The sequence below is a fragment of the Ctenocephalides felis genome, unplaced genomic scaffold, assembly GCF_003426905.1.
Source record: "Ctenocephalides felis isolate EL2017-DRISC unplaced genomic scaffold, ASM342690v1 CF-g0.4_SCAFFOLD_01886, whole genome shotgun sequence".
Classification (NCBI taxonomy): Eukaryota; Metazoa; Arthropoda; class Insecta; order Siphonaptera; family Pulicidae; genus Ctenocephalides; species Ctenocephalides felis.
This window is the reverse complement of record NW_020538040.1, coordinates 47,653,442-47,671,792: the sequence shown is the minus strand read 5'-3', so window position 1 is coordinate 47,671,792 and position 18,351 is coordinate 47,653,442. Positions and strand designations below refer to the sequence as shown.

Below are 18,351 nucleotides of genomic sequence, written 5' to 3'. Positions count from 1 at the left end.
AATTTTTATTTCACAATTTATCTTTAGTAGTATGTAAGTTTGTATGTAATTCGATCACTTGATTAATGGACGCCCCCTATATAAATTTGCTAGGCTTTAAGAACGGATTTAAGAACGGATTCAGTCAAGTCAATGTACAGAATATTTTTTAATATTCATACATATTATATAACAATAAAATCAGACATGAGGGAGTATTTTGCATTGAAGCAATTTTGCATGAACTTGTCGACATATGTAAATAATTGACTAAATTGATAAGAATTAAGATTAAGTACTCAAAATTACGAAATGATCAGCACTATTCTCTAATGATACCTTTAGAGCAATTTTTGAAGTTCTAGAATCGGTTCTAGATTTTTGGCGATATTGTTGAAAAAATGTTGCACTTTTATGCAAATTGTATAGAAACTTGTCAAAATGGGTTCTTGTAACCTGTAGGCTTACTTGTACTGTAATATAATTTAGTTAAAGGATGATACTAATTACCGCATGAAATTGACATTTTTTTTAAATCAACATCTAAGCATTCGACAGTAAGTGAAACGGTCCATTGTTTGCTTTGGAAGGATATAGTCGAATATGTCTTTTTCTCCTGAATTAATTGAGGTAGAGTTTCATACCTTAGACGTGTGGAATTTATATTCAAATACCCCAACCTGTAATCTAAATGTTCGTCAAAAGTTCTTTTCGTTTTTTTGGTCTCAATATAATTATAACCTTTTACAAATATACTGGCATTGTGAAATATTCAAATAAAAAAAATAAAACCCTTAATATAGACACTTTTCATTGGTATTTTCTGCAAATTCAAATATGTATGCATAATAAGTGTTCTCGTTTGGCCGTTTTAATACATTTTTAATGGAATTTACTGATTGGTTTATCACAAAGGCAGGTCCAACCCTTTTGGAGGTACGAGGCAAATAATGTCAAAAATGGCAATTCAATTTTTAGAGAACGCAAGGTCCGATTTAAATGATTTAAAAAATGATTTAAAATTTATTTGTATAGACGAAATAAAGAACTGATGAATTTTTGGAAAGGCAGGTTCAGTGGTTTCAGAGATCCAATAAAAAATCTTAAATAAGTGCCATTTGTCGGTTAAAAATGATCATTTGACATGGTACATCAAAACTCGTGAAACCCGCAACTCACTAACAGAAAAAAATACTTTGCTAAAACTTTGCCACATCAAATTATCACCTGATGATAAAGTACAAAGTTTCCACATCTTTCAATTTTTTCAAAAAAATTACAAAAAATTCAAAATGTATTTTTTGTAAAAAAAATATTCTCGGTACGGAATGTTTCACCAATTTGCCTTAAGGCACGATGCCATGCACCTTTAGTTAGGGATAACTATTGAGAAGCAAATTTTATATCATTTGGTATGTTTTTGTGAATTAATATCATCTTACATTGTTTTATTGAATATTTCGAATAAGTCACTTAAAAGTTTATTAAAGTTCATTGGTATGATTTATTAATATGGTTGATGAATATATGAAGGCGAAGATGTTTAGTTTCTATTCTATTGCATATTTTGGTTCGATGTTAATACTTTTTGTTCATTTGCATTCATCGTTTAAATGCTTGAACAAATCACCTAAATGTGTTTCTACAAATAGAGCAGTTATATTTTTGTACACATTGTGCATTGTCCTATATACTTCCGTGGTATTGTGCCGCCGCTGGCTATGTGTTATATTTGTGGAACAAGGCCTTACATCGTCTATTTTTCGTATCTTTCACTTCATTTGGTATTCATAGGGATGATTTATATGTTTATACACGGCTCAAACGATTTATTTTGCAGGCTGAATATATTCACGTGCAAATTTGATCGCTTCTTTTTGAAATACTCAAACAATCGTGTTTTTGTTGTACGAAATTAGCTTGCTTTACGAACGCTGAATCATGATTGAACATTTTTATAAGAAGCCAATTTTATATATTGTTTTATGTATGTTGCATATGGTAACTATTTTATGGATATTTGAAATTGAGAAAAATGAACTTGATATTGATCTGTATTAGTTAGGACATTATTCTTGTTTATTCAATAATTGAAAATACTATTTGGACTTGAAAATGAGCATGAAGATCGACATTTATCAATTTATTTATAAAATACTGTTATAGTAAAACGTATTCATGCAGAAGTAATATTATTTTAGCAAAGTATTTTTTCTGTTCGTTACTGATTCACGGGTTTCACGAGTTTTGATGTAGCATGATATATCGCTTACCCGAAAGAAAAGTGACATAAGTCAAAGAAGTGAAATTGTGTAGTAGAGCAAAAATGAACGTTTTAGAACTTTGAAATGCGGATTATTCTTTCATTTTATTTTATTTAATTATAAATTAGTGGTGCATGGCATTGTGCCTTCAAGAAAATTCCTGGAACTTAAACCGTAATTTAAAATTTTTAAAAGCTTTAAATTTTTTTGAAAACTTTTTCAATCTCAAAATAGCGTTATTTTTACTTTTTCCATCGGATTTCAAATACCCTAAAATCTGATTAGATGCTATCATTAAAATCGTACGTTCTTTTCTCTCAAAAACTAAGTTACCATTTTTGGCACTTTTTACCACGTATCTTCGAACCGACTGGACCTCTTTTGGCCAAAAACTAATCAGCACGTCTTTCTATCAATACGAATCGAATGTTCATTCAAATCAGTTGATCCTTATTCTCGAAATCATCGACATACACACACACATACACACACACACACATATATATATATATATATATATATATATATATATATACATCAATCTTTTCTAATGTAAGCCAAAATGTTCAAAATATATGTAAAATATTCATTTTAGATTTTTTAGCGATTATTATAATTTACCCTACGGCAGGTTACAAATAACATAAGATTGTTTTCCGGGTTTCATATTAATCTAATTGGAAATAATGCGCACAAAAAGTGGCATCTGAAATTTTTGGAGTAATCACTTTTTGCGGGAGTGCGATGTATAAAATTGAATTTAAATTACGGTGGAGTATTGAATCGATTACTCTGTCTTCATTTGATCGATTCAATTTTTAAAAAATATATGAAATTTTTACGGGTGCTAAGGTCACAATCTTGCTACTTGCAGTCAAGTTTCATATTTCTACACGCTTGTCGACACTATATTTAAAATATTTGACAATGATTTATTTTTATTTGAATGTAGTAGATATTGTCTAACATTGAGTCAAAGCAGTCATTAAAAAGAAATCTAGCGTCTAGACTCTAGACTAATTTCTAAAAAAAAATTGATGAATTACATAATTAAAACGTGCACTTATTCTAACAGAAAGCAATGCTCAGTGTATGACATTAATAATTTTAATAAAAAAAATCCTGATTCAATATGCCACGTTTTTCATATGGAACTGGGTACAACATTTCATTTCGAATGAGAAACCCTGGGTAGGAATAAATTTCGGTATGAATTTTCTTGGATATGAAATATGTTTAAAATGTTTATCTACATCCGTCGGTTTACGTGGGCGGAAATACGTACAACTATCTAAATTCGTATGATACAGTCTATAAGTCTTCCAGTGGATGCACGTTAGACCCTAAACCCGTTCGTGCAGCACAGCGTTGCACGCGATGCAGTCAAAATAAATCACATGAACTTTATGTTAGCAAAGTGCAAGCGTAAGTTCTTTTATGTCTTATCCAAGCTAATTTTCATCTATCATGTCACTAATGTTTGTTTTCTTAAACTCTGCCAATAAAAGTTTCATCAAGAATAAGCACAAAGCATTTTAATGAAAACATACCACCGTGTGAGCTTTTGTACGTTAAATGTCAGGTATAAATAGATGTTTATTTTAACTATTGTTTGATTTTAATTTCAAATATCTATGTTTTACTGAGCTCACATAATATGAGCAATGCTTACATATAATTGGACTTTAGGAAACTCTACAACTAAAGAAGTTTTTAAAAGAAAGAAATGAAAATCTTACGATTTTAATTCAAGAATAATTGATAAAAAAACAACTAAATCATAACTGAAATAATAATACTCTGCTAATTGTGTAAGAGGTGATGAAGAAAATGTCAAAAATTTATTAACAGAATGTGGTGAAAATAAAGCTTTTTTGGAATAGTATAGCATGGATTGAAGTTATGAAAATAGATCTAAGTAAGGAAGACGAGAAACTAGTAAAATTGGACATTCTGAAAAGATCAAAAAAAGAAAAAAATATCATGTGGTTATTACTTGGAATTTTAAATAATATATGCGTTTATAATGGAATTAAAAATAAAACAATATTGGCATAGAAAAATAAAGATGGTTAGATGACTTACGTACGCGGTAAGAGAAAATACAGGGAACTGAAAGCCAAAGCATAAGACTAGGAAACTTAGAAGCCGAAGTGTGTATAGGAAAATGCATGCAAATCAATAAAAAAGTGAATAATGAGGAGAAAATGGTAATGGGAATAATAAACAAGTTAGGAAAAGGGAACATTGTTTGTGGTGCTTTTATACCATGAACCTGCCTTCGTGCAGACTATTTGTTATTATTATTCATTATCTATCTATTAGATGCATTATTTTATACAGGGTTACACTTTCTATGTGCAAGCTATTCTTATTATATTATATTTGTATTTGCAGTGGTATGAGGCGTTTTACACCTAAAACCTAACTTGACGATTGTAAGATGCACTCATGATAAAATTGTTATTGGACGTTTGCGCGTTTTATAGGTTAGGTTTTATGTGTGAAACACTTAATCGCACTGCGAATGTATAGCTTTTTGACAGTATTTTCTACCAATTTATATGAAGATAGGAGCCTAACATTGCGTGGCGATAACATTTCTATTTTATCGGAAAATTGGTCTCTAATGTTTTTAGCATTTCATGTAAAAAATATGCAATTTAGTATATCTTTATTTACTGCATTCCTCCAGATTTATTTTATATTTTTTATCAATTCAATCGTAACGAGATGACAGGCTAATCAAACAAATAGCCAATATCAAAAGCATGTATAAAGACTGTATTGCTGTTGGTAACAAGTTGTCATTCAATTGCCATTTGTGCGTTGACAACCATCGAATAGCGTTTTGGTCAAGAATTCTTGATAAGCTTTTCGTTTTTCTAGTAAAATTATTCATTCAGTTGTTATGTTATTTTGTTTCTCTTTGTCTTATTTATACATTTGGATGAATATTTAATTTTATATAAAGTATTTACGTATATAGTTCCTCCATCCAAATAAGTCAATTTTCAATAAGGTAACAGAGACCTCCCTGATTATGGTAAGACTGAATAACGTTTAATTAGTAGTTTCGAAACAACGCGCGTTCGTTTGTTTACCTTCATAACGATATGGAATAAATTACATACGAGTTGCATTGAAAATCATGCTGTACAAAGGAAGTTCATTATAATATTCTTGTCACGGTTAGACTCAGTCTAGGATTGTCTCGTAACCGTTTGCTATTTGCATTTATATGCACTTCGATATAAAAGACACAGATGTGACATTATGAGAATATAAGAAGATATTTCAAGAGAATGGTTTCATACTTAAACATAAAGCCCAGCTTTGACCCATCATGAGATGCTTTTTTCATTCAAGGCTAAGCATTTACTGTAATCGTAAAGAAATCTATTATATTAAACAGAAATAAAACTTTGAGTTCAATATGACTTCAAACTGTATACATCTGTTCAATCTGATAACAGGAGGCGTTTGGTTTTCTTGAGTGTGTTGGACATAGATACTTCTAAAATTATAAATTCTGAATTTGAAATTAATTCTAATCACGATAAAATGTGGTGTTGCAAAACTAATGAATTTTGTTTTGGCGTAGTAAAAGCTTAACTAAAAACGTATTAGTTATTTTATTGTATACAATCAATTTACCATTATTAGAACTACAATGTTATATTTTGTACAGAAACCTAGCATATAGATAATAAGCTGTTCTTGTTTTTTTTTTTTCCAAAATTGGTCATCTGTTTTCTTTTACCCCATAGTCTTGGCAAAGAGGGCAGCTCGGGGGAAACAGATCCTTTGTCTCACTTTTAATTTTAAAAGGATTTCACGAAAAAATAGCTACATTATTCAACCAATGCAGATTACCAATTTTATGAGCTTACATTTTACCAAGATCACACTGTATATAACCTTGATGTGGTATTTTGTAAGAAATATCCATCAGCAGAGTTAGAATAATTATTAATTTATTTTTCTTATAATATTTTTTTAAACTTAATATATTTCAGTATTTTTTTATTGTTTACACTTTTGCCATATTTTTTAGTTTCAGTTAGTCCTTTTCACCCCGTCCACATGTAATCATAGTCTCTCATAGAAGTTATATAAAAAACTGTTGAATCTAAGTTAAAAATAACAGAGCATCTTATGAAACATTTAAATAATGTATACTTAAAAATCATATTCAGGTATCATAAAGTACATAATAGTAATACATAGTAGTCTGCCCGAAGGGAGGTCTATGGTATGAGAGCACCACTAAATCAATGATTTTTTACCCCTCCCTTGTTTATTATTACCATTACTGTTTTTTGCCATTAATTAAAGAACATTAATAATATTATATTCGTTTTTATGAACTTTCCTTTCCAAGCTTTTGCTTCCATGCTCCCTGGTCCTGTGCTTCAACTTTCAGTTCTCTGTATTTCCTTTTCTCGCGTAAGTCATCAACAATCTGCATTTTTCTTCCCAATCTTTTCAGTCCTTTTATTTTGCCTTCGACGACGTCGTGTAGGATGCACTCTTTTTGCAGAATGGCTCCGATCCAGTTTCCTTTTCTTTTTAGGATCGTGCTCAGTACAGTCCTTTATCGCCCACTTTTCTCAGGACTTCTTCATTCGTTATCTTGTTAGTTCACTTTTTCTTTGTCCGCTTAATTCTCCAATAACTACTATTGCAATATTTATGTTAATACAATTTTTAACTTCCCGTAGGGTAAGTTATAGTAATCTCAAAAAAATCGAAAATGAAAATTTTTATATATCTTTACGTTTCAAAGGTTTCTGAATATTTTGGCATACCTTAGGAAAAATGGATGTATGTGTGTGTGTGTGTGTGTGTGTGTGTGTGTGTGTGTGTGCGTGTGTGTGTGTGCGGATACAAATTTTCGTTGACGATTTTAGGAACACCGATCTACCGATTTAAATAATTCAAAAACCATTCGATTCGTACTGATAAGGAAATGTGCTGATTATTTGGCGAAGGCAGGTTTAGCCGTTCCCAACATACGGGGCAAAAAGTGCCAAAAACGGTAACACGGTTTTTAAGAGAACGGAGCGTCCGATTTTAAAAATTCAAAAAACATTTTACTTGTATTAACAAGATGAAGAAGGGCTAGCGGTTTCGAAGATCTAGTAAAAAAAGTAAAAAAAAATGCCATTTGGCGGTCAAAAATGATCATTAGACATATGCACATCAAATTATTAGACATTTTATAGAGATGTTAACAATAAGTATAAATTTTGTTTACATTCCTATGGGTTCCGTACCAATGTTTAGACGGCGACGCGGCGCTTACGCGCTTCCATATTTCGTCTCTATGCAGTTAAAGCAGTACGATTGCTTTGAAAAAAAGTTCAGATTTTCCAAAATATTCAAAAATAAATTTTTCTTCAAAAAGTTTTTTTTTTAAAAAAAAGTAAATTTTTGTCAAAAATTTATAGTTTCTCAAAAATCTAATTTTTTCAGAGTAATTTTTTTTCAAAAATGTTAATCTTTTTATAAAATAATAATTTTTGGTACGGGAAGTTCCAGCAATTTGCCTTAAGGCACGATGCCATGCGCCCCACTAGTATTTTTCCGCTCGTTATGTCGAGAGACACGCATAGCATATAAGTAGAATTATTTTTACTATTACAAAAATCTAGTCATAATAGAAATTTGCAGTTGCTGCAAATATAAAATAAGCAAAAGCAATTGCATAAATATTTATTTTCCTTTTCAGATTCATGTAGACAACGACAACAACAAACCGAAGCAAGTCCGAGCGCGAGTTGATTCTAATCTCTCTGCCGCTCGCTTGGGAACCGCAGCACGCACATCCGCGGTAACGGCCGGTCACCACAAGAGCGCGAATGCGGCGCAATCTTCGGCGTCTTCTGGCAGCGCCCACAGAAGCGTCGCTGACAGATCTGCAGACCATCACCATCACAATTCGCACAGATTGTCGGCTTTACAAGTGAACAATAACTCTACCAACGGAAACAATAATAACCACCGCGGAGGCAGCACGAGCAGCAGCAGCAGCAGTAGTCATAGCAGCAACTGCAACGGAAGCAGCAATGGTGATGATATCGGGATGAGGAGCGATGTTTTGAGGAAACCGATGACGCCAACAGGTTAGTTAAGATTTCGATTTTTGGATAAAAGATGTTTGAGTTTATCAAAGGTCATGTTAATGTAAGGCACTGACTAAAAGCAATAATAGAAACTTGTTTGAACAATCTTACTTCATCTTTCTTTCTTTTGGACTCTATCTCAAAATCAATATAGTTTAGTTGTTATGACGACTATCACTATCGTATCCTGGCACAACCGTGCCCAGTCTCCCTAACTAACATTCAATCCCCGAATATGAATGTAAGAAACATGCATCCTCCTTCTGCTCAAAATCCGATATAAAGTACGCTCTAGAAACAAAAATCAAACTAGTAGGTATGCATGGCATCGTGCCTTAAGGCAAATTGCTGGAACTTCCCGTACCAAAAATTTTTTTTTTTAAAAAAAGATTAACATTTTTGAAAAAAAAATACTCTGAAAAAATTAGATCTTTGAGAAACTATAAATTTTGGACAAAAATTTACTTTTTTTGAAACAAAGACTTTTTGAAGAAAAATTTATTTTGAAATATTTTGGAAATTCTGAACTTTTTTTCAAAGCAATCGTACTGCTTTAACTGCATAGAGACGAAATATCGAAGTGCGTAAGCGCCGCCTAGCCGTCTAACTGATAAACATTGGTACGGAACCCATAGGAATGTAAACAAAATTTATACTTATTGTTAAAATCTCTATAAAATATCTGATAATTTGAAGTGCATATGTCTAATGATCATTTTTGACCGCCAAGTGGTATTTTTTTTTACTTTTTTACTAGATCTCCGAAACCGCTAGACCTGCCTTCATGAAAATTTGATCAGTTGTTGATCATTGTTAATACAAGTAAAATGTTTTTTGAATTATTCAAATCGGACGCTTCGTTCTCTTGAAAACTGAGCTACCGTTTTTGGCACTTTTTGCCCCATATCTTCGGAACGGCTAGACCTGCCTTTGCCAAAAACTAATCAGTACGTCTCCTTATCAATACGAATCGAATGTTTTTTGAATTATTCAAATCGCTTCATCCGTGTTCCCGAAATCGTCGACGAAAATTTGTATCCGAACACACACACATACACGCACAACACACACGCGTACATCCATTTTTTCTCTCATTTTCGATTTTTTGCGATTACTATAACTTGCCCTGCGGGAAGTTAACAAAATGTCTTGTGTAGTTTTATCTCAGTTTATTGAGCTGTTGCAGGGTGTTTTCACTAATTGTAAGTGGTTACAGAGGTTACTTGTGTGCATGTCTTAAGCTTCTTATTATTTTGGAATTTCTTATAAAAATATGTGCATCTGTTTGCTTTTATAATATCGTCCCATATCGAGAAGATAAATCATGAGACAAGAGAATATGTAAAAAACATTTCTTGAATTGTTTATAGTATTATTAAAATTAGATAAATATGTAATATGAATGGCTTATTAAAGAAAACTACTTTACGTGACTTGTTGTGGTGAACGATCAAATATTTTACTCGGTCAGCACGGTTTACACATTAAATTTCCCCCAGAGGAATGTTTTCCTGCTAATAGAGATTCTTTCAAATTGTCCGGCTAGACACGTTGCAATGTCATAGACGCATAAATTATTTCAAGTTTATGGTGTGCACATATGAAATATAATATGCTATAGATGTGACAGCAAAACCTGGAGCTATATTTTCTGAACATGACATAAAATATGACAAGTTAATATCTAATTTATTAGATAAAAAATGAAAATTCTTTATAGTTGATTTTTGTCTCACACCAATAATGACTTATACGTTATACAAATATTGTTGTAAAAGATTTTGAAAGAAATATTTGCAAAATTAATTTTTCAGTTAATATTTAAACAGTACTTTTTATAAGCTATATCGATTATTGTTTTTATTTCACATCATTATTTTTCTAGTATTATTTTTATTATTCACAAATTTTATTTATTTTATATTAAATCATCATAATACGGATATCATTTTAATGAAAATACTTTTCTTTATTTTGTACTCTATTTTAATTATATTTATGTTATTGTTAATTAATGTTACTAGATGTTATATTATTTAGCAGTTGTAACAGATATTGTAATTAAAAAATATTGATTATTCTATATTAAATATTATAAGATTTATATGGAATCATACATTTGTGGTGCTCTCTTACCATGGACCTGCATTCGGGCAGACTACTATTTATAATTACATGAAAAAAAATTCAAATATTTGAAATCTGTACAGCCGTTTTGGAGACAAAATCCATGAAAGTGAAAATATGTATTCATATTCGATACATGCTTTTTACAATTTTTGTAACAAAGCGAATCCAATTTTCTGGCGATCACGACTTAAAAACTATTCTATTCACAAAAAGTAACATTAAGTTATTTTTTCACCTGATGATATTTGAAAAATGTCATCAGTAATATTTTATTTCACAATCCTTATAAAATAAAATGCATGGTCATTTAAATTTATTTTGCTCCGTAATAGATATTTTTGAAAACGCCAAAGGCAATTTTGTTCGAATATCGTCTATTCAGTCTAGGTGATATATCATCTTTGAAAATAAAGCTACCATAGATAGGATACTGAATTGCTTTACTCTATTTTATGATTCGGTCTCGTCTCGGTCCAATATCGAGAAGATAAATCATGAGACATGATTTATTCAGGTATATTTGAATATGTATTACGCACGCTGTGCCATGGACTCATATTTGTATACATAGATTATAGGTTCTCAAACTGCGACTATTGTTTATCTCCAGAACTTCTAAAGATTTTTGGTACTTTTGACCAATCATTTTAACAATAATTGGAATGTCTTTTAAATTATGATCAGTGTAATAAATCTGTTGAATATTTTAAGAACATTCCGCATGAAATCTATGCATGTTTATAACATTTTTGCTAAGAGGGGGTATATATATTTTTTGTGACGGTGTCTTTTTTGGTACTAAAGAAAATGGAGCTATTAAGGTTTAGAAATAGTTTCATTAGAATATTCTACAATTTTTATAATGTTTGTATTGGACTCAAAATATTCCCAGTTACCGCTCAAACAATTAAACCCTCTATAAGTATTTAATCACTGCTCGATCAGTTTTTAATTGTGGTGAAGTAAACTTGATTGAATTATATAATCTATTAAAATTGTGGGAGTTGTAATGATTATGATAATATATTAAATTAGAAACTCCCAACATAAAAAATATATCAAATTTATTGACTGTAAAAATTACGATATATCAAAAATATACATGACATGTCCCATTGTTTTTTACAAATCAAAACCAGCCTGCTTGATATCCCCACAAAATTATTAGTGTGCAGAATAGGAAAACAATAAGCATTCGTTTAGGAATAGAACGAATGTCCAGCGATCTGTGGACGTCCTTAATATGTCCAGACTGAACTTTGGGTCATCGCCCAAATAAATATTTCATTCACTTCCTTTTACGGCTTGGGTAAGATTATTGAACTGAAGGAAAATAAAAACAGAACAAAAAGATGTATATTTTTATAGCAAGGTATCTGCTATATCATCTCCTTTCCAATGAAGGTAAAACAAATCTTTGTTTCACACTGCCAGGATCCTCTTAATTTGTCAAATTGTCGTTTGCAAACTTGTAGCGTGAATGACATGGGTTTTTTCGTGTATACAATTACGTGCTGAAAAGTTTTATTTTAATTCCTGTCGAATGAATAACATTATAAATGAATGATCTTTCACGAATATGGCATCATTTATGCATCAAAAGGTTATATGGAAAACATCTTTGATGTTTAAAAATAAATGATTAAATTTATTTACCACCACAACGATAGCATAAAAAATTTAAAGCATTAATTCATAGCCACCACTACCTCGTTATGACTAAGAAATTAATCCTGGTTCCTAATTATGTCAAATTTGCATGACTGATAATAACTGTCAATATACATAGTATTTAGTCGTAGTAGAACAAAATTTATAAATATATAAATATGAAAATATCAAGCAACGTTATATAAATAATGATTAATTGACTGGTTATTTTTATTCAAATTTCGTATAGCGCCGAATGGATACTAACTTAGCTATAATCTTAGATAGACTTTGGAGAGTACATATACTTATGCAAGAGAATAATTTTGATATCGTATTCATGTGTTTAGCTAAAGTTACCTAAAAAAGGTAAATTTTTATTTAAGTTTCTTCAATTGTTTATATATAGTTGTGTATGTAATATTCACTTTGTATTCTTTCAATCATTGATTTGTGCTTTTCAACCGATTCAAGCTTTTCATAATCATTTGTCATATGTATTTAAAATTAAAAATCAGACACATTATATATTCATTGTTTATTCTACGTTTTTGCATTTATAGTTTTCTCATTATCAGTCCAAATATTTTTTAAAAATTGTAATAAATCTTCCTTCGCGCGTTTATTGGAACAAAATTTATAATTTTTTATAGAGCCGACAAAGACCTCATACCGTTCAGTGTTGTCCAAATTTGGCAAGTGCATATGACCGGTGTTCTTTCAAATGTCAAAACAAAATATTTATTAAGTCATGATGAATTATGAGTTGGTGCAAATTTGAATATAATACCTATTCTTTTAGGTTTATTTTTGCGAATTTTATTCGTTATATTATTACATGTACATTACTCGGGCAAAGACCTCGCGATCTCTCCGCTTGCTAAAAAGCGCTTAGAACGATTTCAACGGAATCGATTTTTGGGACATTCTAAAGGCGCATAGAGTAGGAATGTTTGAGGAAGGACGAAAAATAAATCCACATGTAGATTTAATCATACTTATTTTATTTTGGACAATGTATGCACTATCTTCATATTTTTCTATATTTACCCAAAGGATACTTTTTAACAAACTATAAAATAAATTTTATTGTCTCTAATATTTAATAAGACAGTTTACTAATAAGAAATATTTGTAAGATTTCTTTAAACTTAAAAATCAATAATGAAAAGTAAATTTGAATTAGATGTTTACTCAAACTTATTATGTATATGCACAGTTTCTATCCATTTAAGGTGATTTCATTCTAACCAAAAACACTATTACTTAAGCTAGCTCAACTTTTAATCCATGATTTTGCTGTAATAAATACTGTAGTAATTTGTATTTATTTGATTGTAATAAATTGTATCACAATATCTATCAGAATACATTCTATTCTGATTGTTAGTGTATACAGATAAAAAAATCTTGTGAAATTTAAAAGCTCAATTTTAAGAATAATCTTATATATTTATTATATTTTTTACAACTTCGTGGTATCTTTTCATTTTAAAATATGTATGTATGTATTGGTGGTATGTATATTTGAATATAATATTGCTGCGACGTTTTGAAATGATCATTGTATCCAATTTGTAAAAAAAAACAGTCGTATTGATACTGCGAATAGCATATCTTCTTTCTGGAAAAGACATGTCCTGTCATTCTCGAGATACAAAGACAATGCGCAAAAATATGAGCATTTAATATATACATCAAGTTTTCAGCTTTTTATAGAAATTATAATGACTTTTATAATTATTTTCTCCTAGAGTTTAATTAGAGTTGCGCAATAAGACATGATAATGTTTAAAATTATTTTTTTCGACTTCTGTCAAGCGATGTTTATTTTACATATGAAAATGATAATTTTGCTCGAACATTCAACAGTAGGGTGAGTTATAGTAAACGCAAAAAATCGAAATTACGTTTTAACACTTTCCACTCGTGAATTCCGAGATTTCTATGAATTTTGCCGCCGGGGCATCCGAGTTGAATGGGTTAAAGGCATTTGGACATTTTGGCATAACGGATTTGGATTGATGGATGTATGTATGTTCATATACAAATTTTTGTCCACGATTTCGAGAGCATTGATCAATTTACCGATTTAAATAATTCGTTTTGACTGGGAGATGTGCTGATTAGCTTTTGGCAAAGGCAGGTCTAGCCGTTTTGAAAGTACGGGGGAAAAAGAGCAAAAAGGGCAATTTAGTTTTTGAGTTTTTAAGAGAATGGAGCGTCCAGCGCTTTCGATGATATTATAAAAAAAAGTAAAAACAAAACAACGCACATCAAATTATCAGATATTTTTTAGAGATTTTATTAATGAGCACAACTTTTATTTACATTTGTATGAGTTCAGTACCAAGATTTTCAATGATTAACCGTTAGGCTAGGGAGCGGATTTTGCATGACTGTTTTCAAAATTTTCAAAAAAATTCAGCTTTTAAGAAATTTAAATTACGGTAGGGGAAGTTCAACAATCTGTCTTCGGACACGATGCCATGCACCACTAGTTGTTAGTTATTTTAGGGTTCAATGAGAACATACAAAAAAATATATAAAATTGAAACTAAACAAAAGATTTTAACTGCTGTACAAATATCTTGATATAATTAATATCAAAATTTGACTTGGTCCAGGAGTTTGTCGATTTCTTATTATTGTCATCGCTCAGAATCGAGTCGAACTCACAATGACCAGAATATTTTCTTTCTTCTGATATTTTTCCAATATTCTACCGCCTTTCGTCTTTCGCTAAATTAAAGTTGGAGTGAGCTGAAACTTCTGTTGTTCTTGGTATTGTTTGAGTTCACCAAACCTTCGATGACAGCGCGTTATTCGTATGGAATCAACTTGCAAATTACACATTTTATAATTTTTCAAAGCATGCATGCACCACGCTTCGGTGTGTCATCGCATTGTGTTGTCATGACTGATGATATGTAATTTAACAAGTTGTCATTTGTTAAAGAAACGGTTTACAGAATTTTGATCGAAGGAGTTTATTGCTACGTATTTTGAATTTACATGACTTGTTTTGGTGTTAGTTTTTTTTTGCAAGGTTTGTTAGATATGCAATCTATCATTTTCTTGCATTTTTATGAAAGTAAGATTCACAGTAGGACTATACACCATTAAAATTTCATTGCTTTTTTTAAACAGAATGTTCATAAATATTTGATGTTTTTTTATTGAATTTATGAATTTTTTTTGTTAGTTTTTATAGAAAGAACTTTCTTATTCGATTTTTACATAAGTATAGAGTAGGGCAGGGCACAAAGGTTCAATTTAATTTTGGGCAATTATATTGTTAAAACCAAACCAATTATACCACAATAACTATCTGACTGATAGTTTGATTATTGGAGAAGTGTGTTTTTTGTGTTTTTCAAAAATGTCACCTGGTCCTTTTTACCCCATGGGAGGTGTAAAATGGGGGAGCTTTACGAAATTATTCAACCAATGCAATATATAAATTTTATAGATACAATAGATATAACATTGTGCATAACCTTGATCTGGTATTTTGTCAGAAATATTTATTAGCATAGTTGAATAACTATTTATTTATGTGTTGTAAAATTGCTGTTTTAACTAAATTTACTTTTTTATTTACTTTTTTTTTATTGTTCACACCGTCGCAAGGGAAAGGTTTAGTTAGTCCTTTTTACCCATATCTAACCTTTAATAGAGTACATTCAAGAAACACTGTTGAATTTAACTTAAAAATTAACAATACGTGTATATCTTATGAAACAATTAAAAAACGTATACTTCAATATTATATTAAGGTCTCATAAACTAAACAACAGTGTTCATAATCAAAGAAACTAACAACGAAAAAAAACTTTTGTTATGGATTTTCAAATTTAAAACTCCAATTGCCATTTATTTTCCGAGAGCAACGTCGTAAGAATAAAGATGATAGCTGGTTACACTTTCTTTTCCCTCTACTCTCAAATATTGTTGATAAAAAATTCTTAATTTTACTTATTTCTAAGATATCGTTGGTGGAACTTTCTACCCGCGGACCTTTAAGCCTACTATAATTGTGACTCGTATATTTTTAAGTAAGCGTTCCAACTTCACAGTAAACAAGTTCGACTCTCACTTGACACTGCTCCTTGTATGATTGAATTCGATACATAATTATTTTATGATTAGGTGTATAACAACTTCTTTTTAATTTCGTACTAAATAAGTGCCTTAATTGAGATACGCTTACGGCCAACTTGATTTGATGCTTAATGTGTAATGTATTACCGTTTCGTAATATGTAATTACTTTCAGTTTCTTGTTACGAACTGATTAGTTATGCACGTAATATTAAGTCGGTACATCGATTAACTCGTATTTCAACAATCCATATATAGCTCCTGCGAAAAATATTCGTCAATTCAGTTTTTGCTTCCTTCACTTTTGCTTGACATTTATTCACAGTTGAGATATATCTTATATAATGTTACATATAAAATGATTAATTTTTTCATTAATCGATCTGCCACTATCGGCTAGATCAATGTTCTGGATTGTATACGACCTTGGACAGGTTTTGTAATGTGTTGGGCACAGCAAACCATATATAGGGTGCTAAGTCAAACTGGTCACAGTAGTAAAAAATTAGTTCAAAAACCTTTACTGAGTTGTCTCGTTGTATGTTAGGAACAAATCGTTTCAGTTTCAACATAGTTTCATATTTAATATATAGATAACCATACTGTGAATTTCAGTTTTTTAAATTCTCTCAATCAATTACACCAAATATTTCTTATTAATACTTTGAATAATGCATAAGAGCATTCGAAGGCTATTATATTCATCGGGCCAACATACTTCTAAATGTTACTAAATTTTTTAACTTGAAAGTATAATTGCCTATTAAATGTACATATTTAACTTCCCGTAGGGCAAGTTATAGTAATCGCAAAAAAATCGAAAATGAAAATTTTTAAATATCTTTACGTTTCAAAGGTTTCTGAACATTTTGGCATACCTTAGAAAAAATGGATGGATGTGTGTGTGTGTGTATGTGTGTGTGTGCGTGTGTGTGTATGAGGATACAAGTTTTCGTCGACGACTTCGGGAACACCGATCAACCGATTTAAATAATTCAAAAAACATTCGAGTCATATTAATAAGGAGACATGCTGATTAGTTTTTGGTGAAGGCAGGTCTAGCCGTTCCGAAGATACGGGGCAAAAAGTGCCAAAAACGGTAACTCACTTTTTAAGAGAACGGAGCGTCTGATTTTAATAATTCAAAAAACATTTTACTTGTATTGACAAGATGAAGAATTGATCAAATTTTCATGGAGGCAGGTCTAGCGGTTTCGGAGATCTAATGAAAAAAGTAAAAAAAATGCTATTTGGCGGTCAAAAATGATTATTAGACATATGCATATCAAATTATCAGATATTTTATAAAGATTTTAATAATAAGTATAAATTTTGTTTGCATTCCTATGGGTTCCGTACCAATGCTTACGCTTTCGACGGCGACGCGGCGCTTACGCGCTTTGACATTTTGTGTCTATGCAGTTAAAGCAGTACGATTGCATTAAAAAAAAGTTCAGAATTTCCAAAATATTTAAAAATAAATGATTTAAGATAGAATGATTTAATATTGTTCGAAATTTTATTAAAAATTTCAAATCATTGATCAACTTTTATTGATTATTATTGATTATTTTTAATTACTCGAATTTTGAATTGCGGTACGGGAAGTTCCAGCAATTTGCCTTAAGGCACGATGCCTTAATTGCCTTAAGACAGAATTCCACTTACAGCTAGTTAATTGTTTGTTATGAATCATATAAAGACATTTGAGGTGCAAGTCGCACTGAAACTAATCTTAATGCTCAATACCAAAAATCTCAGTTTTTAAAAAAACTTGTTTTCAACTATATCCTTAATATAATTTATTAAAATTAATACATTTAAAAATAATATAGATATACTATTTTTAATATAATAATTGTAATTGGTTTAAAACTATTAATTTTAATTACATAAGTTCATAGTTATTGTCTGCTTATTTGATATTATTTAATATAAAAAATAAGAAAATCATACTGTTCATTGGTTTTACCTTTATTCAAATCTCTTATTAATTATTAAAATGTGTACTGATACTTTGGCTACAGTCAGTAAAATCCTCTTCTTATGATTTCAGTTTTTTTGAACTGTGAATTTTGAAAAACATTAAAAGAAAAA

General features: G+C 30.4%; 1 protein-coding gene across 2 annotated transcripts in view; it reads left to right on the top strand.

Moving 5' to 3' along the window:
* Positions 1-18,351, top strand: part of LOC113377880 (dual specificity tyrosine-phosphorylation-regulated kinase 2) — a 174,573-nt gene that overhangs the window by 82,989 nt on the left and 73,233 nt on the right. For both annotated transcript variants that reach the window (XM_026618323.1, XM_026618322.1), the window contains exon 2: positions 7,978-8,371. In XM_026618323.1, the coding sequence (XP_026474108.1) occupies positions 7,978-8,371 (394 nt within the window). The remainder of the gene's footprint in view (positions 1-7,977; positions 8,372-18,351) is intronic.